The 13,701-nt window shown below is 38.8% G+C and overlaps 1 protein-coding gene across 7 annotated transcripts in view; it reads right to left on the reverse strand.

The window, feature by feature from the left end:
- LOC131144328 (inosine-5'-monophosphate dehydrogenase-like) overlaps positions 1-11,672 on the reverse strand; it is a 29,113-nt gene extending 17,441 nt beyond the window's left edge. For 2 of the 7 annotated variants that reach the window (XM_058092897.1, XM_058092898.1), the window contains exons 1-3: positions 11,490-11,639; positions 9,691-10,723; positions 8,263-8,442 (exon numbers count right to left, since the gene is read on the reverse strand). In XM_058092897.1, coding sequence (XP_057948880.1) covers positions 8,263-8,442; positions 9,691-10,683 — 1,173 coding nt within the window. In that variant the 5' untranslated portion in view covers positions 10,684-10,723; positions 11,490-11,639. Of the gene's footprint in view, positions 1-8,262; positions 8,443-9,690; positions 10,724-11,288 lie in introns of all 7 variants that reach the window. The other 5 variants (XM_058092899.1, XM_058092894.1, XM_058092896.1 and 2 more) reach the window with 4 other exon arrangements.
- Positions 11,673-13,701: the final 2,029 nt, after the last annotated feature.

Raw genomic sequence — 13,701 nt, forward strand, 5'->3', positions numbered from 1 at the left:
TTGGCTTTAAATGAGAGAATTAATAAAGACTGAATTAGAAATAACTAAATAAATATGCTTTCTTTTTTATACATGCTGATTACATATAATTTGGTGTTCTTTAAATTTTTTTTAAATATAATTAATAATTTATAGTAGCTTCAACATTTTTACAAGAAAAATCACAAGTTGAAAATTTTCAAACCAACTATAAAAGCAAATATAACAATTTTTCCACGTCATTTGTACTTATGAATCAACATAATATTGTGTACAACTCAATATTAGTTACAAATTTATACATAAGCAGTGAAGCTTTTCAATGTGATTTATATTTAAATCTCACCATGATTTTGTGTTGAACAACTCACATAAATATTATGTGCAAATTACCTATGTAATAAAACTCAATAATATATAAAAATATTTGCTTATATAAATATGATTTTCGTTTAAATTAAGTTGGGCAAGTGCTTAGCATGTGTTCCATTGCTAGTTCTATAAAAGATGAAAAAATAGATGAAACCAGCTGAAATTTCACAAATCCAAAGCAAGTGCATAGTTCATTCAAATCTCGGACACCATGTTGTTACATTCTGCAATAAACAAATCAGACCTCCTCATACTAAATGTGGCTCTAAAGCTCCCTTGATAATGGCCCTACAAAATCCTCTGAAAAAGCACAGGTTGTTCACCATTTGAAGAAAGATGCCAGCCAGGTAGATAATATGATTGAGGAGGAAACTTTGTTTATCATTCCTAATCATAAATGTTGTTCCAATGGCTCATTCATTGATCCAAGACTAGAAATTGAATCTGGTATGCTGAAGTGAGAGCATAAAAAGGAGGACCCAGTGAATTTTAATTCTCAATAAGGTACTATGCTTCCTATAAAGCCTTCGATTATTGATATTTCTAAATGTTTAAAGGAGGTCTTTAATGGGGGAGACATTGTACATTAGTCCTGTGGGAAAAAAAACCTTCAAGCTCTTTTACAGGGAATGCGTTTTAGGTTAGTTAGTCCTCTAGGGCAAGAACCTAGGGCTGTTGTGTCCCTAAATATTGTGTGTGTGTGTGCGCGCGCGCGCGCGCGTGTGTGTGTATGTGAGAGAGAGAGAGAGAGAGAGAGAGAGAGAGAGAGAAACAGTTCAAAGAGTTAAATAAGCTAGCAAAATCGGTTAATTATGGGCACCTGGGGGAGGGTCGAAGGGAGGAGGGATCTGAGATCAAATTAAGGGAGGTAAATTAGTTAAGCTATGAAGATGATTAATTGGATGTGAGGGGTCTAGAGGATGTTAGGAAAAGGAAATTGATTTGGGAAGTTTTGACTTAAAACACACTTGATATTGTTTTCCTACAAGAAACTAAACTTGAAAGAGTAGATTGGGAGTTGAATGGAAGTAGATGTAAGGATTGGGAGTTTTTTTTCTTTCTCAAGGAGAAGCTGGGGATATTATTATTTTTTCTGGATACGAGAAAATTGTATCAAGAACAAAAAATGTACACTGTAAGAGGACGAGATGCCTCAATATACCAGAAAGCTACAACCAAAAAAGTTGTATAAGAGCTGCCACACATTCCCTTTGAATATCTAACAATGATAAACCCCCAAAGACCTTGAAAGGGCCCATAACAAAGCCAGAAAGACCACTCTATCCCATAATAAATTAGGGCTGGATTTGCTTCCCTTAAAGATTCTCATGCTCCTCCCAATCCAAAGTGTACATAAGGTAGCGAAAACTAATATCGCTCCATAAGCACCTCCCTTTCTACTAGAGCCAAAGCCCTTATTCTTCACTAGCAAAATCCTCCAGAGTCTGGGGTGCCGACCAAGCGCCATTTGTGTAAGAAAGAGAGCATTCCACAGGTGTGATGCTACCTTACAATGGAGAAAAATGTGAGCATTTGTTTCATTGGTCTTGTGGCACATAGTACACATGTCGGTCTTGAGAGACATACAGGGCCTTGTAATTTGAAGCATATCATGTGTATTAATCCTATTTAGTAACACAATCCAAAGGATGATACGGGTTTCCCAAGGAATTTTGCCCTTCCAAATGATGTGGCTCCAAAGAAAAACAATGAAAAAAGGGGTTTCTAAAAGGTGCAAGAAGAAAGATTTAAAAGAGGACTTCGCCCTCCCACACACTCTCATTCTCCACGGGGAAAGCAAGGCAGTAAGATCATTGACCTCTCTTTCATTGAGATTCCTGAAAAAACAGAAAATCCCACAAAAGAGGGCCTCCCTCAAGAAAAGAAAAAAAAAACAAACATACAAACAAAAAAAAACCAAAAGCAAAAACAAAAACAAAAGAGCTGATGGGTGCACTATGGAGAGAAGCAATCTTAAAAAAACGAGGCACCTTCACCTCCAAAGGGACCTTACCTTACCCGCCCACGCATCCTCTCAAAAACACACCCTATTACAATTACGAGCTTTGAAATGGGTGAAAGGGAAGAAATCACTTGCCACCTAGGACACAAACTTCCATGGGCAAGCATGAGAAATAATACCACTTCCTCTTGTCTCCCACCCATTTCAACAGAGCCAATATATGCTTTTGATCACCTAGTGTTTGTGCCATAGAGAGTTTACTTCTAGTGGAAACCTCTACAACCATTAACCTACTAGGGAGATGTTTTTGGACATTACAATGACAAGCCCCAGTACCCCCTTCAGATTTAGGTTTATCATCACATCCCAACTATATGCTCTCTTAGGTCCTCCCTATGACCAGCCCAAAGAAAGTCATGCATTAGCCTTTCTAAAGTCTTGGCAATTTTTACAATCACTTTGAAAGAGAATGGAAGTAAATATGAATGCTGGATAGGGAAGCACAAATGAGAGTGAGACAAGCTCACCGATCTCTTGCCAATGGATGATGCTTCATGTTGATCGAAAGAAATCTTCAATGGAAGCAAGCCCAGATCGAAGGAAAATCCTTTGATCTGAGGATATAAAAAATTGGAGGAGAGTCATTTGTGATTATTTGTAAGAAGAATCAGATTCACAATCAGTGTATGAAGGTGCCATTGTCAGCTACTCGGCGGATTGATCAAAGTGTTGTCTCAATTAGGGCTCAATTGAGCAGCTTTGTTTGTAGGAAAAATTTTGGTTGATTCATCTGATGCCTATTAGACCAACTGGAACTGAAAATTTTCTAGAAGTGGGTTTGAGTTCAAGAGGTAAGGGCAATTCAATTTTCATTTCAGGGGGTCTGCAAAGGCTTAGCTGGGGAAGTTTAGCGGATGGATCATTATAAGGGTTTTAAGGGCCGCATGGGTCAAGTATCCCAGATTTAAAGAAACTTCAACCAAGAAGTTGGAAGGATGTTCTGGTAGGGTCAAATAATTTGAGGAAGGAGGATAAGCTATTGTTCTGTGCCCCATGTGGAGGAAAATGGCTTTTTCTTCTGAAGATCAGCTTCCCTAGTCAAAGGCAGAGATTAGAGCATGTGCAATTACCTCGTTGGATAGAAAGAAGGGGTGGCAGTGTTGGAGAATTTAGGGTCAGCTAGTTTGCAAGGGAAAAGGGAGGGAAAGTTGCAAGAGGAAGTCCTTCAGCCTTTGTCACATGAATTAACAATCCAACAAAGTCAAAGAGGACAAGGGTTCCTAATGGGACGATGGTTCCAAAGGTGGCTAGGCCCACTAGGGTTTCCTTTGTGGAAGAAGGAACACTGAAGGTTGGTTGGTTGGGCCTGGGTCTCTTATGATTATATATTGGACCTGGGCTGTATTTCAGATAGTAATGGGGGCCTCTTTGGATCACTGTTGGGCCAGTCTGTTAAGCGGGCCCATAATCAAACTGAAGTCAATAACTTAGGCTTGTTTTACAAGAAGGATAATATTCTGGGTACTCTTCAGCTAGGCCACCCTTGCTCTTCTTCAAAGCAGATCCTCGGTGGCCAACAGGATAGATGGCGGCGCTCTGAAAATAGAAAAGGGAAAGAGACAGAAGTAGAAAGCTTAGTTTCTGAAAATTCAACATGTATTCTAGTGGGCCATTACTCTCCTGTAGAGGAAAGGGTTCTCAGTGGGCTGTGTATTGGAGATGAAAAAGGGGAAGTTTCCTCTAAAAATCATAATTCCTGTGCGAACAAAACTCAGGGTATTATTGCTTGTTTGAAGGAAAATACATCTAGAAATAACGTAATTCAGATAATTTGCGGAGTCAAAGGTGTATGCTTGCCGAAAGGATGAGCAAAAGGGTGTTGAAATGAGGAAATATTTTGAAGAAAATTGAGATTCTTCTGGTGAGAAATCAAAAAAAAATCCTAAGAGGAACTCATATGGTGTTTTGAGTATAGCTGAGGAGCCAATTGGTGAGAGGGTTATCATTTGCAAGGTTAAAAAGAGGTGGGGGATGTCTCCGACATTGATAGTAAAGAGAATAATGATTTTGAATGTGATAGGGGTTTACTTTTGGATGAGATTCGGGGTCAACATGGCAATAATTCTGACTCTTCTTCTGATCGGCTTAGGGATTTAACTTATGTGCCGCCACCTCCAATGGAAGGATTTGAGGGGATTAGTATTTTTGAAGATGATTGTATGATTGAAGAGCAAAAGACTAATGATGGGATTTCACCCACTTCAGTTCAATAGATTTTTGAGGACCTTCAGGCTCAAAAGCCTCAGATTTTGTTGGATAAATTGAACCGCCAATATCTGGATGTGGAAATGAAATTCGTCTTCATGGTGGTACATCAAAAGCAAAGAAGGGTCAGAGGGAATTAGCAAATTTGAAATGTTCGAGGAATTATTATGGGAAGGGACTAAAGAGGGGTTTTCTTGGTTAATTTTAGTTTTTTTTCCCATTTAATTTTTTTTTAATTTCTTTTTTGTTTTTCTGTTTTCTTTCTGAGGATTTATATCCTCACCCAGATTATATATTCTCTCCCTCTCTTAATACATATTTTTTTTTTATCAGAAAAGAGTGACACAATCTCAGAGCGACAAGTATGTGCTCTTCCAATCTCCAATCTCCTACCCACTTTCTCTATCACTGGATTGCCTCAAAGCAGGAGGCCAAGGCAAGTAAGCAGCTGCTCAAGAGAAACACACCCTGCCGAGGCTTTAAAAGTCTGAAGATCTTTAACACCCACATTGATACTAGCCACCCTGCTCTTGGAAAATTTGATTTTAAGCCTGAAATCCTCTCAAAGATTTTAAGCAAGATAATGACTGTGGAATTTTGCAGCATTATCCTTGAGGAACAACATGGTATCATCTGAAGATGGAGACCTCCACTTCCTCCCTCCCCACTTGAAGGCATCTAACCAAACCCAAGCCTTGGGCAAGCAAAAACAACCTACTCAAGGTGTTTACCACACAGATTAACAAAAAAAGAGACAATGGATCCCCTTGCATAAGCCCTGAACCATTCTATTCTATGGGACTCTAATTCTTCCTCTAGAGTTGATAGTCTTATGGGTTTCTTTTCTTTAGCTGCATTGTAGGAAATTAGAGGTAGGTGTCAGTAGTGGTTTTCTTCGGTCTATAGTCCTCCTAGGCCTGCTTTTCAATATGTTTCTTGAGATGAGTTATATGCAGGGTTTTGTTTCTCCTGGGTGGATTGTGGGAGTGATTTTAACATAGTGAGATTTCCAGGGAAAGAAACAGGGAGGAAGGAACACCTCGAGTATGCAGAATTTTGATAGGTTAGCTAAGGATTGTGGATTGAGGGATATTCCTGTGCACAATGCTGCTTTCTCTTGATTTCTGGGTGCAGGTAGATTGGTTGCTACTTGCTAATTGTTTACATAGGTTCTTGTTTTATAGTGAGTGGGAAAATCATTTTCTTAATCTTTCCCAAGTCACTTTGTCTAGATCACTGTGAAACCACTTCCCTATTTCGTTAGAATATAGCAAGGTTAAGTGGGCCCTACCACTTTTAGGTTTGAAAACATGTTAGATCACAAGTCTTCTTATTCTTTGATTTTCTCTTTGCTGATAAAAAAAATGTCTTCCAATTCTTTGATTAAAAATTCTCAGGATAAGGTGCTTGTAAGAGGTTGGAAGGGTTTTAAGATTTTGATAAAACTCAAACATTTAAAAAGAGCTGTGAAAAAATGGAATGTGGAGGTAAAATAATAGGGTTAGGAAAACTAACATTTTAGACAAGACTTATTTGTTGGAAAGAAAAATGGGGTACAAGGAGTTTTAACGGAGTTGGAGGGGGTTAGGAAAACTAACATTTTAGACAAGACTTATTTGTTGGAAAGAAAAATGGGGTACAAGGAGTTTTAACGGAGGTGAAGGGAAAGCAGGTATTTTGATATATGAGTAGAGGCTTTGATTTTTACCCCCAAAAAAAAAAAAAATTGATGCAAAAGACCATATTTAAATGGGTTAGGGAGGATGATTGTAACACTAAAAAATTTCAGAGACTGACTAATGGTAAGATAGAGGAGAAATTTGGTGACAGAATTGGTGATAGGAGAGAACTAGTCTTGTCTAATCCATGATAGATTGCAAATGAGATCACTAAATTTATTACCAATTATTTACCAAAGGAGGATGAGAGTAAATCAACGATTGAGGGATTGTTGTCAGGCCCTATTTATTGTGATTAGATGAGTTGGTTGAAAAGGCCTTTCAAGAATATTGAAGTTAGGAATGTAGCGTTCAGGCTAGATACTTTGAATAGATTGACAAATAGGGCTTTGGATAGAGATGATGTGGAAGGGATTGGGCTGGGCAGTATGGGGTGGTTGCGTCTCATTTTCAATTCACATATGATACTATTTTTTTCTTAAATGATCATAGTCTTTTTCGAATGTTTTCACAATTCTTCAAATTTTTTCAGAAGGTTTCAAGTTCCAAAGACAAAAATAGGAAAGAGTCGGATTTCTACTACAAATCTTTGAAGTGTTAAGTCTTTAGGATTAGCTTCCTTAGATGGGCGCGGCATGCTTGAGTAGCATTTGTCTTAATTAGGAGTTCTATTGGGGAATAATACTAGGTCTATCGGGTTTGGAGATCTAGTTAAGGAGAGGGTGTCTAAGCGGGCTAGAAGGGTGCTTTATTTTCTCTAGGTGATTGTATCACCCTTATCCAAGCTTGTCTCTCTAGCATCCCCCTTTATAGTTCGTTCATTAATTAGGGTACATAAGAAATTTAAAGAAGTAATGAGAGAATTCCTTTAGTCATGGTAAAGGAGAAGGAAGGACCATTCAGTTAAAAGATTGTGCGTAAATCTAAGATGGAGAAAGGTTTGGGACTCAGAAATTTGGTGTCTAGACACTATAGGGTAATTGGTTGTGGCGTTTTCCCTCCGAGGAAACCTCCCTTTAGCATAAAGTCATAAAAATAAAATTCATCTTACATTCTAATGGACGGGACACCATTGGGGTTTAATATGTTCTATGGAGATACCTCGGAATAATATTGCTCAGATTTATCCTTTTATTATTCCTTATACCAAGCATGTTGTGGTGCAATGGATCTCGGATCCTTTTCTAGGAAGATTCTTGGGTGGGGAATTGTGCGCTATCCATGTCTTTTTCTCATTTATATCATCTTTCTGTAGCGTATAATATGGCATTGCTTCCTTTCTTCAATCAAATGGGACTACTTGGTTTCAACTTTTGTAGACCTCTATAGGGAGCTAAAGGAACTCTCTTGTTTGTTGGTTTTTGTGGAGGGCTATCATCTCTCATGTGAGAGAGAGAGAGAGCCAAAGTTGGGTTTTGGATTCCCAAGGGCCTGTTTGGTTACGGACACAAAAATGAGTTTCTGCATTATTGTTTCTGAAAATGAAAACAAATGATTCTATCATGTATTCTTTATACTCAAAAAATGCATTTGGTTAGCTGTGATCATAATTCTTTCTGGGAATAAAAATAGCAGAACTGTATTTGGTTAAGGTAGACCTACGTGGCAACTTGTTCATAAAATAATAATAATAATAATAATAATAATAATAATAATAACAATTATTGTTATTATTATTAGTAAGTGGATTATACCCCATACTTCACATTTCCATTGTATTCAAAAAATTTTATCTAGTAAAAAAGGAAATATGATATGCCTATTGCAGGAAAGCATCTCCAAAGATGCATGGCAAATGGAAGAAGAAACAAATTATGAGAAACTATATGTCAATAGAAATGAAATAGTGAAGGCAAATTTGACAAGCAGAGGCACTAAAATACAGTAAATTAAATCAACAAGAATTGCCATCACCAATTCATCAAAGTTGAATGAGACACAAATTTATCAAACAAGGTACCTACAAAATAAAGACATCAGCAATGCCTTGTTGCAGTATGATACCTTAAATTCATAAGCCCCAGGAGCTTCACTGCTTCCAGCTAAGAAACTTCCCATCATTACAGTAGATGCACCCAGTGCCAAAGCCTTGATGACGTGTCCAGAGTTCGAAATGCCACCATCCGCAATGACAGGAACACCACTTTGTGCAGCAATAGATGAAACATTGTAGACAGCAGTTGCCTAAAAAGTTTCAAAGCAAAATGATTTTGAGTATGTAATTCAATTAATAACCTAATTTTTTATTTTAAAAAATCATCATACCATATTGTTAAGACTTTCCAGTGGCATTAATTTCCCATAGTTATTGCAGAATTCAGAATACCAAATCCCACGAAATTCAATGAATATTATGATGGGGTTTGAATAGCTTTGTTTCATTAGAGTTGCCTTGTAATTATTTTCTTTTACGCTTTTTTAGTTTCCTTTTATTACTGGAGGATATCATGCTTTCCTTGTTTTTATTTCTTGCCAATGTTGTACTTTATCTTTCCTCTGCTAACAAAAGGAGAACAGCAAAGGTTAAAATAATAATAATAATAACTACATGACAACTTTAATGAAGCAAAGCAATCCAAAATCCAAACCCGCCATAATATTCATTGCCTTTTGTGGGATTTTATCAGGAAACAGAAAAAAAACAGTTTTTTGGTTTCTGTGTTGGTTTTACTGGCAGGATTTAGGCAAGTCAATTCTTAGATTGAAAAACATAATAATTTAATATCTAGAACAATTTCAGAACCAACTCCACAAATCCATCATAAAATTTATTTCATTCTAAGACCATGCCACTATGTTAGGCACATCAAATTGATGTAGGCCACCGTTCAATGTCAAAATCTTTGTTACCCATCTTCTCAACACCTTTTCATGATTAATTTCAGTATAAATCAGAAATAATATTTTAAATATTAAGCCTTTGAAGACTCAGTTAAGTTCAACATGTATAATTCAAGCTTAAACTATTTGAAGTTTCTCATCAGCTTACACCGGATGAAGCTTCACATCATGGACAGTATCAAAGTAATGCCTTTTGATTTAAATCCAAACATAAAAGCTACAAAAGTAACAAAGTAATGCCTTTTGATTTACATTCAACCATAAAAGCTACAAAAGTAACATATAACTACAAAACAAAACAGCAGAAGCTATTGGACTGCTACAACTGATCCCCACTAATTAATTAACAATACCAATTATCTGCCAACATTGGTATTGTTTAGTAATTCAACTGCTTACAAGTTTATAAGTTATAAAAATTTCAATCAAAAGGCCCAAGTTAACCAACAAGTGCTTGCTCGATCAATTTGAGGGTCACAAGGTTGAAAAGAAAGACTTGTGTTCGATTTTTTTTCAAGCCTATGCAACAAAGCACTTCCAAGTAATAAAACAAGAAACTTGTCAAATTGAAAAAGATGTAAAGAATGATACCTGCCCCCGGCCTACTGCACAAACCTCTTGAGTTGTGCAGATGGACCCAGATCCCATCCCAACTCTCAATCCATCCACACCAGCTTGAATCAAATTCTGTGCCTGGTAGGCTGTTACCACATTCCCACCAATCACATCTAATTCAGGGTATAACCTCTTCACATACTTTATCATTTCAATCTGATAAATTGAATTCCCTTGTGAACTATCCAATACAATAACATTCGTGCCAGCCTTCACCAAATGTTCCAACCTCTCCTTGTCTTGCTCCCTCGTCCCAATTGCTGCCCCCACTAGGAACTCCCCATCGGGCCCCACTGATGGCATCCCTAACTTTGGAAAAGCCCGAATCCTCTCTACATCTGCTGCTGTCACCACATCCACTACCTCCACTCCATTTCTCACCAATGGGACATATTCAAGCTTTTTTGCAGCTAAAAATGAGGCAACTTGCTCAAAATCATAGTTCCATGGCACCATTTCAGAACAATGTGACATATAATGACAAATCTTAGCTTCCTTATCATCCAAAACAGCCCAATCAGACCTTGAAACAATTCCTAACAATTTTGATTTTGCACTCCCAGACTCAGTTACCAAAATGCATGGTGAAGAGGCAAAATCAGACACCGATGCAATTGAATCAGATGGAGACATGATGATGGGGTCAGAAATGAAGGGGATACGACGGGACTTGGCAGAGCAGACCAAGGCAGCTTGATCAGAAGGGGAGTTGTTTGAATGGATAATACCAATGCCACCAAGGACAGCCATTGCAACAGCCATTGACGACTCAGTGACAGTATCCATTGGGGATGCAACACAAGGGATTGAGAGGTTGATGCTCCGGGTGAGTTTAGTAGCAAGCTGTACTGAGTCAGTTGGGAAGTCTATGTAATGGGGAAGGAAGATAACATCATCATAGGTGTAGGAGTATCCTTGGTTGAAAAGTCGATCGGCTGAAAAGCCATCATCAATAGGAGTACCAGTCATTGCAATTCAGGTTCTTCTTATTGCAAAAAAACGCTTTCACCTGCTCAATTACAAAAAAAATATTAAGCACATGTGCGTGGTGTCCAATATTTTTTAGATTCTTCAATACAATGAGACAATGAAGAACAAACAAATAGAATACTCAACCAAATAACACAAACAATGAACTAGTCTGCATAAGAAAAGCATCAACGACACCCAAAAATCATACAAGGAAAATTTACACCCATTTTAAGATTTGGGCTCATTTGATATCATTGCCAATTTCTAGTTTTCAGCTCTCTGAAAATCAGAACTGAACAGTGTTGGTTTTCAATCTCGATATCAGGTTTTCTGAAAACAGTTTCAATTTCTAAAAACAGTTGTCGGCTTTTGAGAATTGGTGTTAGTTCTGAAAGTTGTTTTGATGCTCTTATACATAAGAAACAATGAACACGTCTGGCACGTACAGCTCAATCACCAGCAAAGAAAATACGAATTTAACAGGGGAGAAAAACAGACTGGGGCGACACAACTCAAACAATACTAAACAACGCAAGCAATAATATTACAAAAGGACCAAACTCAAACAATGTGAATTGATTGTGCAAGATTCTTGCACATACTGGAAATCTCACAATAACCCTATGATTTGCATCAAGCGGAAAAAGGGTGTTGACGCCCACAAGTGATGGAGGGAGAGAGAACTGGCTGGCAAATCACTCAGAGAGTGAGAAGGGGGGAGAACGACCCCAGGGGCCTACGAATAGCCAGAGGAAAAGAGCGAAAAAATGAAGAAGCGCGAGCAGATTTCTGCAAGAGGTTACCCGGAGACGACGGAGCGGCCGGCCTAGAGAAGTACCAGTACTCTCTGCTCTTCGACAATGAGCAGAGAGAGTATAGTGAGGGTTTTTGACCCTCACCGAGGTTTTTATAGCCTCCTCAGCTCCTCTGTTTCGCCAAACAAACAATTTATTTTTTAAAATCTCATTCTCAAAAATGACTTGCATGTTGCATCTCAAAACTTTTTTACTTAAATTTACTATGACCACATTCCTCACTTTTTCAAATTTATTATTGATATGCCCTAAATATATTAGCTTGTAAAACGAAGTCAAATTCTGACAATCATTACCCAAGTCAAATGTTATGGTAGGAGCAATTAGCTCTAACTAAATAATGAAGGAAGAGATCCACGCTAGTGCCTTAAAACTCCGGAGCAATCCACGCCCCTGCGTCATAATGATGGATCACCGCAAGGATCAAACCTCACCGCTACAAAGAAAGGTAATGCAAACAAGCAGAGTTAACTCACTTTTAACTCAATCTTACTGTTGCATTCAACCTTTTCGAAGCGTTCCCTTACTTAAATATCGGAGTGATCCCCCGGAGTACACCTCGGATCCTCCAAACCTACTTTGTTTTCATCATTTTCATGTCATCGAAAGTCGGAGAGTAATGTCGCAGGTCATCCCCATTTTTATCTCGCAACAGTTGGCATCCTCTGTGGGAACTGTTTCTGAGAGGTGTTCATCTTGCTTTCGACTACCAATTCTTGAATACCCATGACTCAAGCTCAAGCCCTGCCACTGGTAAAGAATCACCCCAGTCCGTTCACTCCACGCCTAAAGATTGTTCGGGGGTCACTAGGGAGGAATTTCTTACCTTCCAAAAGAGAATGGAGGGCTCCTAGAAAAAGATGGAGGATATGGAAGGACATGTCCCCTGCCAACAACAGGTTAGCCCCGACTCACCTAAGAAAGCAGAGAACCCAATGGAGAGTGAGGGAAGAACTAACCTCACTAAGAAGGTGGAAGACGCGAGCAGCGTAGGAGTAAACGAGTAAAGATCGAATGATTTAGAGGAGAAGATAAAAAAGATCTATCAAATCAAGAAAATGATGAAAGAGGGTTGAACCAAGCCCTCTTGTGAGGAAACCTCTTTAAAATCCTCGGAGTTGCTGTTCACCAAAGAAGTGATGGAAGTCCCGCTGCCTAGCAAGTTCAAGATGCCTACTTTTGAAAGGTACGAGGGTTTGACTAACCTGGTCGATCATCTGGACACTTCCAAGGTGTTGATGCAATTGTAGGGCGCACTTGATGCCATCATGTGTCGGGCATTTGCAGCCACCCTTAAAGGTAGTGTCAAGGATTGGTACCGAACCCTACGACCTGGATCGATTAGCTCCTTCTCTAAGATGGAACAGCAGTTTACCGGTCATTTCATCAGCAGTCAAAGAATCGTCAAAACTTCGGCTCATCTGATGAACTTGGTCCAAGGAGAATGGGAGACGTTGAAAAGGTTCATGCGCCGCATCGTCACCGCGACCATGGAGATCTGCAACCTGGACATTGGAGTGGCACTGGCAGCCCTAACTACCGCCCTTCAGCTGGGGAATTTCCTATACTCATTGGGGAAGAAGCCACTAGTTGATTTGGGAGAACTGATAGCTAGAGCACATAATTATGTCAACCTGGAGGAGATGATGGATACAAGAGGAAATCTAATTGAGTTAAAAAGGAAGGGTAACAGAGAGGTCAGCAAATCTTTCAAAGCTTGGAAAAGACAAGAGAACAACACGTTACAGGCTAGCTCTTGGGCTATGGGGCACACCAGTAAGTTTCAAACTTATACTCCCTTAAACGCACCGTGAACCGATGTGTTGATGCACATAAGAAAGACAGAGTATGTTTCGTGGTCTAAACCTATGCGAACACCCTCATATAAATGAAATATGTCAAAATTCTGTCAGATCCATAGGGATCACAAATAAGATATCGAGGAGTGTATTCAACTGAAAAATGAAATTAAGGCCTTGATAAAAAAAAAAAAAAGTCATTTGTCAAGGTTCGTAAAGAAAGGGGATCATCGAGGGGAAGCTTGTGAGAAGAAAAGGCCAAACGCAGATAAGAAAGAGGAACAGATCGTTGGAGAAATCGCAGTGATCTTTGGCGGAACTACTAGTCGCGGACACAGCGGAGGCGCTTGAAAGAGGTATGCCAAGCAGGTGCTCTTGAGGGAGAAAAGGGAGCCCAATGG

Source organism: Malania oleifera, chromosome 12 (genome assembly GCF_029873635.1).
Source record: "Malania oleifera isolate guangnan ecotype guangnan chromosome 12, ASM2987363v1, whole genome shotgun sequence".
Classification (NCBI taxonomy): Eukaryota; Viridiplantae; Streptophyta; class Magnoliopsida; order Santalales; family Ximeniaceae; genus Malania; species Malania oleifera.